At 38.0% G+C, this 15,422-nt stretch overlaps 1 protein-coding gene across 5 annotated transcripts in view; it reads left to right on the plus strand.

The window, feature by feature from the left end:
• STK33 (serine/threonine kinase 33) overlaps nt 1-14,587 on the plus strand; it is a 67,061-nt gene extending 52,474 nt beyond the window's left edge. For 2 of the 5 annotated variants that reach the window (XM_062576543.1, XM_062576544.1), the window contains exons 14-17: nt 26-138; nt 421-506; nt 7,526-7,771; nt 13,999-14,587. In XM_062576543.1, coding sequence (XP_062432527.1) covers nt 26-138; nt 421-506; nt 7,526-7,771; nt 13,999-14,274 — 721 coding nt within the window. In that variant the 3' untranslated portion in view covers nt 14,275-14,587. Of the gene's footprint in view, nt 1-25; nt 139-420; nt 507-7,525; nt 7,772-10,653; nt 10,738-11,764; nt 13,092-13,976 lie in introns of those variants that run through there. The other 3 variants (XM_062576546.1, XM_062576548.1, XM_062576547.1) reach the window with 3 other exon arrangements.
• Nucleotides 14,588-15,422: the final 835 nt, after the last annotated feature.

Below are 15,422 nucleotides of genomic sequence, written 5' to 3' on the forward strand. Positions count from 1 at the left end.
TTCACTGACCCTAATTTTCTTACAGACTGTGTGGTGAACCTCCTTTTATAGCAAGCTTAGAAGAAAAGCTTTTTGAACTAATAAGAAAGGGAGACCTGTGCTTTAAAAATACAGTTTGGGAAACAGTTAGTGAGGCTGGTAAGTACACAGTACTCTCACAAAACAAGTGCTGATAGTATTGCAGTGAATTCCATAAGTGTAGTTTTGATCTCTTTTTTTTTTGCCTTTAAGTAGTATGCTTTTTCTGAAAAGTGAAATTGATGCTAAGAAATAAATTCACATAAATGATATCATCAAATAATTTCATAGCATTGTAAGTAAAGTATTCTTTGCTGAATTAAAGCACTCAGTTGAAAGTGTATTGAGTTGTTACTGGTAACAGAAATGAAATATATCAAAGGGTGTTTTTTTTTTTCATAGCAAAACAAGTATTGAGACTACTTCTGAGAGTAGATCCTGCTCACCGAATCACAGCTAATGAGTTACTTGATAACCAGTGGATAACGGTGAGTTTTGAGTTCTAATTTGTTCACCTTTTCCTCTACCCTGTACTTACCTGGCCTTGTATGTGAGAATGCTGTTCTTCTTCTGTGCAAACCAGTAAAGTGAAAAAGGGGAAGAAAAAAAAAAAAAAAAGGCAACCTGTAGGGGCCTTATCCAGAGCCCCAGACGCAGATTTGGCATGTTTTGTTTGTATCACACTGGCTTCTGATTAGCCCCATAACAAGCATATACTGCATGACATTGGACTCATCCAGACCCACTTCACATGACTGTGTGCATGTTTTAACTTAATTTGGAAATATGGGTTCAGGTCATGTTTAATGCATTCTCACAGCATTCTTGTAACTGTAGGAATTTTTTTTCTTTCCAAATTTGCAGAGGATTGACTTACAGGGAAATTTGGCCATTTTGAAGGCAAGTGAATTATAGTTCTAGGAGGGGACCTGGAAGTTCCTACCTTCCTGCCTGGGGTGCAGAACATGGTGCTGTGAAAATATTGAACTTTCAGCTGTTTGTTGAAACAGTTGCCCTATTTTGCACTTCACTGAGATTAAAACAGAAGGAATAGGTATGTTTGCTACTCCAAGGTAACACTGATGATAACAAGCCTTGCTTTCTCCTCTAGCTGGGATCAATACCATGTAGAAAGAGAAGCTTGTGTGAATCATTTGAAAATATTCTGTTACCTGGGAGGATAAATTTCTGTACTGTTTAAAATGGACCAAATGATTTTCCCTCACACCTTCATCTACAAAGAACCATTCTGGACTAGGATACCCATCTTTCTTTTCCTGCTAATTGACTACAGATGAACAGAAAACTTTTTCTCAAAGTTTGCATGCATCCTTGTGTGTGAGAGAGAAGCCACAAGCAAATATGATAATTCTAAAAACACCTGAAAAAATCAGACAGTATTCATCCTAGTTCTGCCCTACAATACTATAAGTACCTTACTGTCCTTGCTTCATTAAGCTGCAGGTGTGGGAAACTACTATTTGTGTGATTTTATGACTTATCACCACATATATTCATTAAGTTTGAGAGTAATTTCCATAGGATAACATAACTATATGTAGAAGTAAAACAAAACCTTGCTGTAATTCATAATAAACCATTCTTCCTCTTCATATTATACAACAGTTCAGGCATGGTAGATTTTAACTTACTAGGCTTTTCTTCAATGAAAAACTAGATTGTAGCCCACTTAGTTATAAAATATCTACAAACTCAAGCCCATATTAGTTGTCTTTTCATTTGCACTTTCACAGTAAATGTGCAATACCTTTAAACATTAATTTTAACACAGAGAAATAATTTGGCTTCATCATCAAGTTTGTTTGGATGTTTACAGATGTTGAGATGTTTTCATTGCAGACTGCTGGCAGAATTTCCTTGCACTGGAGAGCCTCCTACAAAGTGTGGTGTTATGGAGAGCATCTGCAGGTGTTCTTTGGTCAGAAATGAATGCAGGCGGAAAGGAGCTATGCAAAGACACTGAATCTATTTGTTCCTCCAGCTGCTCTGCTCCTAGCACAATTTAAAGCTGCTACCTTAAAGGAGAACTTTGTGGATCAGATAGTGCTTCAGACAGTGATATCTCCTTCTAGCTCCTTCTAGCTTTCCTGTATGTGGCCAGTCAATGTTTCCTCTTGCCACAGAATTGCAAGGAGACATTTTGATCTCTAAATATCCCTGTGTTAGTGCTAGTTGACTTTCAGTGCCATTTTAAGGCAGAGGTTGCTGAGTCTCCGGTTTGAAAGGAGACTTTGACAGCCATCTGCCTGTGAGCAGTAGTTCCAACCTGCTGTGAATGTGCTGGGCAGTCAGTCTGCTCATGGATGGTACTTGGTTCAACTTGCTCCGTTGGTTTCAGTGCTGCCCACGTGCACCTACTGTGCCTGTGGCCTCCTTGTGTCCTGCTGTGACTCTACTAACTTGCTTGAAAAATGGTTTCAACTAACGTGCCTATTTTCATAAAAACAAAAGGAGCTTGTTTAGCACTTCAGTTATTAAATGCATTCCAAATCTCTGTTCAGTACTGAGACTTGCAATTTCTTTTTATTAAACTTTTTACTTCATTTACTTTTTTTTGTGTGTGTGTGTGTAAGGAGCTAAGAACATCAGAATAGTTGTACAAGTTGGTATCAAAGGTCTTTCTCATCTGTCTGATATCTTCATCAGTGGCCAGGAGCAGATGCTTTTAGCATATTAGATGCTTCGTTAGACTGTCTGTGATGGGGAGTCTCTGTTGTTGTTTTGTACCTTCCATCTGCTTGTTTCAGTTGAAGCTCTCAGTTGCCTTTATTGCCTTTTCCTATACTGCTTATGGTTTTCGTATGTATTACTTATTGTGATGCTAGAAGTGTTAGTTAAATGCTTTTCATTTTCTAATAAGAAACTTAGATTTTTAAGAGGAGTCTAGAGAGAAGAAACAGGGACTTAAAGTGAGAAGTTACTCTGAGCGGAATTGTTCCTTAAGATACCTTAATGTGGCCTGGTTTTCACAACCGCAGAGCACCCGTGGCTCCCATGTTATTTCAGCAGGAGCTGCAGATACTTGGTACCACTGGAAATCAGGACATCCGTTTCTGCCGCATGCTTGTGCCTTCATAGCCTTTGTGATTTTACAATAGCCAGATGGGGACCACAAAAGTGCATTATCATGTAGAGAATTCCACGTGTAAAAAAATTAACCCCTTGATGCCAAGTGACACATGAGCTTCTGCATAGAAGTTAATGCATTTGGCACCACAGTCTCCCACCAGGAAATCCCTACCATCTGTACCAAAAACTTATAAAGTCACAAGTCATTCTGTATAATTAAAACTGACATTTCAAACGCAGATGCAAGAGAACTTATTCCAGAACTGTACTTTAACAATAAAAATTCTCATTTAAAAATTACAGTGTACTTACAGCTAAACAAATGACCTCAAGTTCTATTTTAGTTGGTGGTTACCTCCAGAGGTTTGTGTGATGTCGGTTTGAGACCACATATAGTTTTGGCCGTGGGCTATGCAAAGAGTTGATGATTAATCATTTACCAGAAACCCTAATTAATGCAGTTCTGTTACTAGTTTTGCTTATTCTGAGCTTTATACCTGTTACAACTTTACCAGCTTTTTATAGCTGCTAAAAAATAAAAGCCAAATAGATGATAGAATAGCAGAATATCGTTAACAAAGACAAAGTTCATATTACCTAAGTGTTGTTTCTGCATGATCTGCAGGACTGTGCTTTTACTTACTAAGTATAATATTCATGAAGCATAGGGTAAACCTTATTTTTCAATGAATTTATATAGATGCATATATTTTGGTTTAATACTATAATTTCCAATCAGTGTGTTAAACTAGGTATTTTAAAATGTACTGTATTCCATTTTTTTTCTGCCTAATGCTACATGTTATATGGATCATAATGTATTTTAAGCGTAAGAATACTCTGTCTCCTTTGCTTCACTTCCCACAATAAAAATGTAATATTTTCTTGGGGCTAGTATAACAGAAGTTAGTGTTTTCACACAGAGAGGGAGATTGTTGGGTTGTTTTTTTTTTTCCCCTCTCCGATTAGTTTTTTTCTTGCAATAGCTTTTGAATGTTTTGAAGGTGAACTCTGATGTAGAATTTTTTGTTTATTGAGTATTTTGAAGGTGAACTCTGATGTAGAATTTTTTGTTTATTGCTATGATTTTTGGTGAAGTGTACAAGTGTAGGAGTCTGCTTGACTAGAGAGTAAAAGCAAGATCCTGAATATAAAGTTTATGCATACGGTGAGATTTCTTGTTTCTTCAGGTATAGATTGACATTTGCAAGTAAACAAAACACTCAAAGACCAGATCCTTTGCATTCTGACATATAACCCCAGTTCAGCAGAAAGAATATATGTATTTTCTTGTTTTGCAAATTATTTAAGCATGTTTCCAAAGTTATGCAAGGTTTTAAAAAAAATGATGTAATGAAGTACTTAGGTGCCTAAAGATTCCTAGTGATTCTGAAAAGAAATCTTCTTAGGACTCTCCCTGTAATAAGAAAACCTCTCATTTTAAATTTTCTTAGCTGTCTGGAGATGCATCTTTTTGTGCACCTAGAGCTCCCTCCCTAGGCAGTGCTGGGCAGCAAAGCCTGAGGATTTAGAAACCTCAGACCTTCAGAAAATCACATTGCAGTCTTTGATTTGATCCCTCTGCCTGCAGAGCACAGCTGATGATTTTCTGTACAGACTGTAATCAACACCACGACTCTCTGTTAACAGCTGGCAGAGATGCGATCCTTTTGCATGGTAACCTGGTGGTCAGAGTATTTAATGAAGATGCAGGAGACCCAGGCTCAGTATGCAGTATAACTTTGTCTAGAAGCAAAGGCAGAAACTGGATGAGAGCACAGCATTGCTCTTTTTTTGCCCTTGACTGAGATGATGACAAGTGGGTTGGATGACATACGAGAAGATCACTGTGCTGCAGTGTTTTCTGTGATTCTGTAGAGCGTGCATCTGAGAAGAATGATAAGGATTAAAATATTAAGACTACAAGGGGATTTAATCTCTCGCATACACCTTAGCTCTGTAGAAAATACGGATCTTGAAAAAACTTCAACACTTTTGCTTCCAGTAAAATAATACATTCTATTTTCATATCTCAAAATAAAAAGTAGTTGCGTGATGCTCTCCACAGTATTCTTCTACCACACAAGTTCCCTTTTGTTTTTATAATCTATAATTACTTGTTGGTTTATTGCTATCCTTGTAACTCTATTCCATCCTAGTTATCTTTTGTTCAGATTTTCTGTAGATCAGAATCACCTTTTTTGAATTGACAGTTATACTCGAGCTGTACTAAACTAAATTAAGAGCATTTGTCTTTAGCTTTGTTCTGAATAGGAAAAATCAAGAAAGCAGGCAAGACAGTTGCTCCATTTTGCCCTGTCTGTAGTTACGGAGTTTTTGTTTTTCAAATCTAGGACCTTTCTGTATGTCTCGGAACTTTTCTCTGCCTCTGCCAACTTTCCTTGTGACATGTAGCAATTTTGAGTATTTTTTTTAGGTATCTTATTCTTCCATTTCTTGAATATCATACCTAATTGGAAGGCTCTTCTATTTACCTTTACAATGTTTTAATTATTTCAGTAGCATGTTTATTTGATTCTGAGTGTCAGAGAATGAATCAAGAATTTAACAATTTTGTTGCATGCTCTTGGTTTACCTGTGTTACCTAAAATCTTTTTTTCTAATACCATTAGCCAACTTCTGGCCCTTCATGTAGCACCTAAAATACTCTGGACTCATGCTCTGAACAGCTCTTGAAAATAATCACTTCAGCGTGTTCTCTGTGGTATTTTTCAATCGGTGAATGTGCTGCTAAGATTAGCAAAACAGTGGTGCTTATCAAACTGAAACTGTATTTCTAGGAATGCTAGATGTGTTCAAGGAGAAAATACTTCACAGTCTTCTCCATAAATAGTAGGACATCTCTGCATTTCTGTCTTGAATCCTGCTAAAATTTACTTCCTAAAGATTGAGAGAAAAAAGCTGATACAGAAACAAAAGAAGCTGAAACAGTAGCATCTGTCAGCTAGTAACCTCTGTTGTTTTACCCACAGTTGGCCTCAGATGCTAGTGAATTAAACGCAACAGGTGTTCAAATGAGCCAATGCAGATAATTAGCTTAAATGGTTCTATTTTCTTAAAAACTGTCAGGAAATAAACGCCCTCTGTTAGGTGGTACACAATTATCTGGCACTCTGTAAGGCCTGGATCTTTTAAAAAGGCCTAAACTCAACCTCTGATTTTGTGGGAACAATTCACTGCACTCTACATGTTTAACTACATAATTATTCTTGCAAAAGAGGTAGTTAAAATCTGTGCCATCAGTTTTGCCCACAGTTATCGTAATTGCAAATGTAAATTTGCTTCTGCAAAATATGAGTTTGCTTTTTAAAATCAAATGATACCTTCCTAATGGCTGTGAATGTTTCTTCCTTGATCATTTGGTACATATCTATGCAGAGCCGTCTATTTAAATAAAGGAAATATTTTGTAAGTACTAGTTCTTAGGTAAAAGAAAACAAAACCTAGGTTTGAGGTAAGAATTGTTAGGCTAGTATGGGGGAAGGAGCTCTGAAAAAATGTCTTCTGTTGCTGACCTCCTTCCTCTGTTGGATCCACTGTATAACCTCAGAAAAGGCCATAATAATTCTGTTTTCTGTGATGCAGTTTACTAGTCTGTACAGTGCAGATAAACTATTTAGTAACGGTATAGTTAGAAAACTATCCCTGCTCTTAGTGAAATGCTCTGAGATCCTCAGAAGATTGGTGACATTAATGCAAATTATTATGCCTTAAAAATAATTAACAGGCCAGCTCTGGCACAGAGTCCAAACTTTGCTTGCACTATGCACTCCTTTCTCTCAAAACTTTCAGGCACATGATCGCCAGCTTTACTGAATGACCAAAGGAATCAAATAAAAAGTATTTCAATTGTATCATGTGAGCTGAGAGGACAGGAGCCCAACAAGTCTAACAAGAAGTGTTACTTCTGTGAAATTTTTGTTTTTGAACCCACAGACTGATTCACTGCCCATTCCAGGTTAGGCTAAATAAAATGGGAGTGTTGTCTAGACGATGATTACATGCCATATGGCATAAAGAAATACTGATGGATACAGAAACATAGGCAGTGGAAAAATCGCAGAGCCATGCTTGGGCTCGTTGATTTTGTTGTTATTGTGGTGGTTTTAGAAAGAGACGGGAAGAATTTAGAGGTCAAAATTCCTTTGCAAATATTTGAGATCTGTAGTTGAAGGTGTTGTAGGGGAAAGATCTTTCCTCCTGACTTTAGTAAAGAGGTGGGATGTCAGGACTGCTTACGTGATGATCAGCATCTGGAAAAGATTTTTTGTTTCTGAGTGTGGCTTAAAGTCCGTGGCTTATAACGAGTAGGGCCACTACGCTCATTTTACATTTTTAATAATATGCCCTAGATTCGGTACAGTCAAATATTAATAAAATCTGTTCTTCTGTCTAGGGTGACACACGTGCTGTCCAGAGACCATGTAATGTCTTGGAGTTGATGAAGGAATGGAATAATAATCTGGACATTGGTGAAGTATGCAGTGTAGAAGAAGAATCAAATAACCCAGCTACTGCTTGCCAACCGAAGGAAATCAGTGAAGCACAAGAAAGTTCTACCAGGAACAATGGTTACGTAAAACTTGGTGCAGAAGCTGAAACAGAGAATGGGGGCAATAAATCCTCCACGGCAGTGAAACAGGTGAGGCTGAATGCAGTATTTTGAAAATACAAGGCAAAGTAAGTGATAAGTAGAATTAAGAGTGAATTAGGAAATGTTGGGCAGGACCTGATGCAAGGGACAACTGCTGTCTCTGGTGAAACATTAATATGTTGTGTAAGAACAGAAATATGGTGAAGTTTGCACTGTACGGTATCATTTAAATGCTGTGTACGTTGGGAAACCATACTGACCCAGAATACCAGAAGTCCCTAACACATAATGGCTCCTGTTCATTCTCTTCAAGTAGAGGTGTGTGTTTGTAAGAATGTGACAGAAAAGGTAGGATCTTAAGATAGCAATATTCAGGGGCAATGGAGAGGAATCTTTTATAGACAGCTCATATATATTCCCTCTGAGTAATATAAGTAGCCATCTTGGGATGCTAATGGGGAGGAGGAGGAAAAAAAAGAAAGAAAATGATGGTTCATAAGCAACAAATGTATAAGCCACTATTAATAACAAAGTCCAAAGTTTAATATTTGGGATAGTCATTTGATTTCTTTAGGCAATTGCCCAAGGTACTGAATTTTCTTTCATAGTGCCTCTCTCAATCCTTCAACTGAAGCAAAGAAAAACCATAATGAAAATACTAAGGATTCTACATTAGCTGTGACCTCTAAGGCTCTCAGATTGATAGTCACAAGGCAGCAAGCTGCGCCACTGGCTGAAGGCATCATTATTAATACTGGATGGGTTCTGCTTTCAAAAAGGGTCTACTTAGCATAGAATGAGCTTTTGATATGAGCTAATAATGCATATTTATTATAGCTGAATATTATTGCATGAATTAGAAGTGAGTATAGATGAAAAAAAGAAAATAAAAGACTTAAATACACTGTAGATGCCAAAATCAAAATCACAGTTCTGGAAATTCTGTTACATGGCAGCTCCAACTGGAAATACCAAAACTGCATTCTTCACTTTCAGGATCCTTGGGCAACAAGATTTTGTGTGCCGGGTTGCCCAGAAATGTCTAGCCTTGGTAGGGGGACATTTTTCTACCAAGGTCCCTTTGAATGGCTAGGTCAGGGAGTGTTTCCAGACTATAATAGAGTAAGATTTCTTTAAAACATACTGAAAATTACTTTTTCTTAGAGATGGGCCATGAGGAGGTAGAGGTGGTGATACTAGTGCTACTGCTCTTTTTTGTGCTGGCCGAGACATGGGATACGAGTTGCAGGGGACTTCAGTTTCCTCTTCTTTCTGAGCATGCTGTCTGCAGGCACTTCCTTTCTCAGGACTATTCTGGGTATCCTTTGGGGAACCCTGGTGCTCCTTCCACAGATAGAGGCCAAAAGCTGTGTTTTACATTACACTGTATGGACCACATACATACAAGTTAATCACGGCAATACTTGTGTTTTAGGGTGTTCTTTTATTGGAGTTTGCTTATCTTTCCCCTCTCTTTCTTTCCCCTCTCTTCCTTCTTTCCCACACAAGATAAAAGGCAGGACTTGGCACAAAGATTTTCACAGTATAGGGGGAAAAAAATCTGTGATACCCAGAATGCAGCACAGCTGTATGGAGATAAAGCTGTAATTGCTCCTGCAAGTAAGTTGTCAGTTGGACCACAGTACCCAGCAGAAGAATTACATAGGATGTCTCTCCCTGACAGCACTATTTCCTTCCAAATCATTACATAGGAAGTCACAAAGGCATTGTGAAGAACTGATCTTTCCAAACGTTGGTCTTTTTGTCTATCAAGCAAAATAGACAAAACCTGAGAAGGTACAGAACTCTATACGGGGTCAGATCGTCTAGCTTAGCGCTCCGTCTCTGACAGTGACAATGGGAAATGCTATTTGGGAGAATGTGGAAGCCCAGCTCTTTCCTCCTGGGTAGTGACCTGGTATCCAGAATTGTTCTTAGTGTTGTTAGAAGGTACATCCCAACCTAATCCTTACAGTATTCATTATGGACCTGTTGTCAATGAATACACCTCGTTCCTTTTTGAATAGGCCGATACTGTCTGCCTCTATAGCTGCCCAAGGCTGCAGGATCCAGAAATGCACTACTTTCTGTGTAAATAAATACTCCCCCCACCCCCCCCCACCCGTGTTTTAAAGAGATCTTCTATTAGTTTCATCAAATACTCCTTCATTTGCGAAGTATAGGATTTGCCAAACAGTTCAACATTCTTAATTAAACAAAATCTCAGTCATATCCCACCTCAGTCACCTTCTTGCTAAACTGAAGAGTTACAGCCTTAAAATCTCTCCTCATATATTGGTTCTCCATCACTTTGATAGTGGCCGTTTTCTACACCTCTTCTAACTCCACTGTGTCGTTCTTGAGTTGTGGAGTCCAGAACTGTGCACAGTGTTAAAAATACAGATGCACCAAGGTTTTATATATTACAAAAAAAGGTATGTATTGTCTTGTTCTCAATACTCATCTCAACAGTGCTTAGCATCTTGGGCTTTTTGGCTACCACTGCTTGTCCAGCCAGCGATTCCAGAGAACTGGCAGTGCTCAAGGTCACTTTCCCTGTACACAGAACTGCAACTGCCAGTTCTGAATTGAGGATCATGTAAACAAACCTGCTTTAGATTATTTTCCTTTAAATGCTTTACCTTTTTTATTTCTTTTTCTTTATGAAGCCTGTTTCTCTGTGCTCTGCAGTGGAGAAGGATTATGATTTTGCCCAAGGGGAAAAGCGTGCTTAGCACATTTCCAGGAGCTTAGGTGTAAGAATTTTACTGATGATGAACATACAGATGTTGTCAATTATCTGGACTGTTCCTTTCCCCTGAATAGATCCATGTTCACAATTACTTCATTGATGCAAGTTCTCTAGGGCCTTTTTAAGTCCCCCAAATATATCAGCTTATTGCTTCAGACCCTTCAGTCTTGTTCCACAGATCAGCAAGAAAAAAAGTAGCACACCCGCTTCACCAAATGGAACACTTAAAAAGAAGAACGTGACCCCCAAGACTTCCAGTGCTGTGAGTAGTTTCTCAAGTGCCCTTGCTAGCACTTTATTGAAAGATTTTTTTTTTAATTAACAGATAAAATAACGCATAATTAAAGACCAGTTGTCATATTTTCCTGGTAAAATATTGTTTAACGTTCAGGCAGGAAACAGAATGTTGAGGACCTGCTATTTCCCTTTGAGGTGACAGGGGCTTGGATATTTGCATTTCCACCTGTAGATTTAGGAGCATGTTTTTAGGCTTTAAAAATGTGAGACCACTTAATCTGTTAGTACTTAGTATTGCTTGTGTTACAAGGAGCAATTTAGAGAGTGATATTTTTGCAAGTCAAGTAATTGTTACTATAGTGAAGAAAAAAAAAGGCTTAGCTCTTTAGTTGGTATAAATCATTATTATGCTACTAAAATCACCAATTCTTATCAATTAAAGATATGTACCCAGGAAAATTCAGCTCTTCTACTAATTTTGTCTGTTTTTCCAAAGTAATAAATCTTACAGCAAGATGAGTAACTTGTAAACCAGAGAATAAGTCTTGGTCTAATTAAGACCATTGATATGCCCATAGGCTGAGTTTTAACCACAAAACAGATCAAAGAAATAAATATCAAGGAACAACCTCATACTTAAGGAAAGATGAAGATACAATTTCAAATTGTATTTGAACATTGTGATGAATTAATAACTGTGATCTTGCTTCAGAAGCCTAGCTAGTGAAAATTAAAATCAGAGACATAGTCATATACAGTTGTTAAGACAGGAAAGTTCATCTCCTAAAGATGGTATTTAAAGTTTAAATGTAAGAAGCTTCTCTCTATGTACCATAAAGAGAGATTTAAAATATCTTTTATAATGCAGTTCTTTTATTTTTTTATGATCTTATTTTGACGTATTTTTATGATATATGCTATAGTAGAATAAAACTGGCATAGTATTTTATTGTTGTTTGCTGTTGCACTACTTTGTTCTTATTTGTGTTGTTCCCACCTTTCGAGTGAGTATAAAAAGATGTAGTCTTTAATTTTGTTGTTTTAAATTACAGTCCTCTGCAGGTAGGTCAACATCTCCAGTATCAATTTCAAAGCGGAATCTGGAGTGTCAACAGAAGAAGGGAGAACTGGACAAGTCCGTAGGGCCTTCAGCCCAGGGACTGGGAAATAAAAACCTGCAGAAGCCTGCTGTCGCACTCCGATCCAAAAAGAAATCATAGGGTATCCCTCAGCTCTGAACGACTTCAGAGTAAACAACTATTACTTGTGCCAAAATGAGCAGACTTTATAAGGATGGACAAATATATCCTGAACTGTTTGTCTTTTTACTTCTGGACCCTTTAATCAGAAAGCTTTAGCTTTCCTTTAACATTGAAGAAAATCTGACAGCAGTGTGAACTCCTAACCTGTAAGAGGACATCCACTGATAGTATTTTTGTCAGAGTACAAATTATAGAATTGTCTAAAAATGTATGTAATTTATTTGTTCTCTACTAACAGGCATCATGCCAGGTAGGCAGTTTGCTTTCACAAATCCATTTTCCTGTGTTTTACTTGCATTTACTTTCTTTAGTTTTGTCACAAACATTTAAGGGGAAAAATGAGGCCAGGGATTCCTGATAACTGTGTGCTTTACACTGTGACAATATTCTAGGAAATTGCTTATAAATTTGCTCTAGGCATTACAGCACAAGTGCTTCAGTCTGGAATTTGTTCCTACTATTTTAGGTTGCTGTCAGTTGCTTATTTTTAAGCAGAACTTATTTTAAGCTTGACAAATGGGAGATGTATTTTTAAGTACAATGGAATTGCTATGGTTCTCACTACTGAATTTCTAGTGCGTTGATTAAGTTCTTTAACTAAAACAGGTGTTAGAATAATGACCTTTACAAGTTAGTTAATCTTCATTTTCAAAAGGATGAGCTTAGGTTTATTATACATTTATATAAAATACAATGTGATTTACTGTTCCAAAGGCAATGCCATTCTTTAAGGACAGATCTTACTGGTAGACTGGCATTCTGGTGCATTATGTGAGCAAATAGTGTACACACTTAGTTGGTCAAGAATAATTTCCTTCAATATATGCTCATTCTGTGTTACATATTATTCAAGTAGTTCTGCTGAGACAATTTGAGGAGACACCAACTGCTCAAATCTCTTCCTTTCTCCACAATAATCGTAGAGTTCCTCTTAGCGATGTTACAGCCTTGATTTTATTTGTTAAATAATTTTATTTAAAAGCCAAATTCTTTCTCTGAAGATACCTGAAAACTTGGAGAGATCTTATTTACAATAAACTAATTAAGAGCTTTTGACATCATGTAATATTAAAAGGGTAATACATCACTGATTCTCACTGAAGAAAGTATTTGTGTGTATAAACAAGCATCTTTTTGGAATATTAATCCTCTAGTTTATGTTTTCACCTTGCAAAATGCAGCAAGTTTAAGAAGGTCACAAATTTCTATACTTTCCTGACTGAATGCAGTAAGAATTTCACATTAAGCAGGAAGTTTTCCTTTCCTTTTTGTTGTGTGCTCACACAGCAGCTAAGTCTCCTTCACACACTGGCTCTAATAGTCACACTGTTTTTATTTGAAGTGGATCAAATCTTTTACGAAGTCCAGACTGCTTTCTGGTTCTCATGACACCAAAATGATAGGTCAGATTGTGGCCTGAATAACTATCTCCTGGGCTGTTAACCGATGCCGCTCATTCTTTTCATGTAGCGAGACAGTCCCTCGAAGGGCATGGCCGGACTCGCTCTGTTAAAACAGCGGCTGCATCGTTAGCCAGCCTCAGAGCAGTCCCACCTGATCGCCGAAGCTGCAGAGCAGCGAAGTGCCCTCCCTGATGTGGTACAGTGCCGAGGGTGCAGGTATCCTGTTTTCAGAGGCGCTCTTTTCTAGCACAGATGAAGTTTTTAGAAGCCCAGCTGACATGCTGAGGTTGGTTACCACCACTGCTCTTTTGAACCAAGGAAGCTTGAAAACCTACTGTTTCACATCAAAGGGTTATGTCAGTTTTACAGCACTAGCAGAATACAGTAAGTACAATTTTCCTGTAGAAAGTGAGTTATTTACTTGTCATGAATGCAGTCTTCCATCCTGAAGTATTACTTCAGGTATTTTAGCTAGAACACACCTTTTGTGGCCAGCTCCTCAACAGACTTGACTTTGATCTCACTGCTCTGATTTCACTCCTTCCCTCCTTTCTCCGCAGTTCTGGATTTGATTCAGATGTTGTTCTTTCTTTCCACAGCTTGCTTTCTTTTCTGCCACAGACCAGATGTGCCCCAGTCCCGTCTCTGTCCGTCCTAGTGTGTCCTGTGCAGGAGTGGACTCGTGGGAGAGGGCCGCAGGCTGTCAGAAGGGCTCGTGCAGCTGAAGCCGGCCTCCTGCTGGCGCCGGGCTGGCTCAGGGAGGGCTGCAGCGAGAAGCGGGCTGTAAAGCTCTGCAGCAGTGCTGCCGCGGGGCTGGGGCCTCCCTGCTGCTGCAGTTCCCAAAGAGGCAATGGTTCTTCCCAAAGGCTGGAGAAGAAACTTCCAGTATATCAGTGACTGCTAAGATTAAACCTCTTGTTAAACAAAACAGAGCTCTTGCAATAAGCTCCATGTATTTTTCCTTTTTCTTCCTTATGCTTTCCTTTAAGCCTTTTTTCACTCCTTTTCAATGCCAGCATTTTCTGTGCTTTTTTTTCTCATTTGTAAGAAGATTTTTGTTCTTCTTCTGCAAATCTCTTTCTTGTTTCTGCTTTTGATGTGGCTTTTCTCTGTGTCTCCCTTTCAACCGTCAGAGCTTACTTTAGTCTCTTCACTGTATTTGCTACGTGGAGGAGACCTATTTAAAAATTAAAAGTAGATTGCATGGGAATTTCATGTTTCTCTTTATTCTCTGGGACCTTGTTTCTCTTCTCCCCTAGTTCCATCCTCAAGTTTATCATCCTCAAATGCTCCCTTCTCGACTTCCACATTCTGTTACTCATCTTTCTCTCTCTTGCTCTGTCCATCCACTTAGTCTTCACCTTCACTTATTTTTGCTTGTTATTTAACTTCTAAGGTAGCATGAGAATCCATCGTAGCATTCAGATTACCCTGCTGTGCCTAAATACTCTTATCTGTAACTCAGCTTTACTGACAAACACCAACTTTCTGACTATGTCTATATTGGCTTTTTCTTTCATTTTTTCTATCACACACTCCATAGCAGTAGTTAGGCTGGTAATATTAACTGTAACATCCATATTAAAACCACAGTCTTGTATAACCCATTACAGATCAGATCTGTATGACATTGTAATTTAAATGGTGGTGGTTGCTGTCAGCCCATCTTTGCTTGTCCTCCTATTATTACAACCACCAGTAGAGCTGTTCTACGGGGAAATTTTGAGTGTAGACAAAGCTTTAATCAACAGTAATCCGACCCTTTAAAAATGCAACACCAATTCATTTATTTCTCATTTCACATATGAAATTTTAATGGGTACAATCACCCTTAAGGATGTTTCAAATATTAACATTATGCACAATTATAAAACAGAACTTTTTTTCTGTATGAAACTATCAGCATCTTTGAACCAAGTAAGTAGTTTTCTGTGCTGACATCAGGTTTACTATCAATCAGAAACTTATTAACAGCAGTGTTAGCCCTAATTAAGTGCAGAGCAATGGCAGACTTTTTAATTAAGTCTTATTTTCCTAAGAGGAGA

Source organism: Rhea pennata, chromosome 5 (genome assembly GCF_028389875.1).
Source record: "Rhea pennata isolate bPtePen1 chromosome 5, bPtePen1.pri, whole genome shotgun sequence".
Classification (NCBI taxonomy): domain Eukaryota; kingdom Metazoa; phylum Chordata; class Aves; order Rheiformes; family Rheidae; genus Rhea; species Rhea pennata.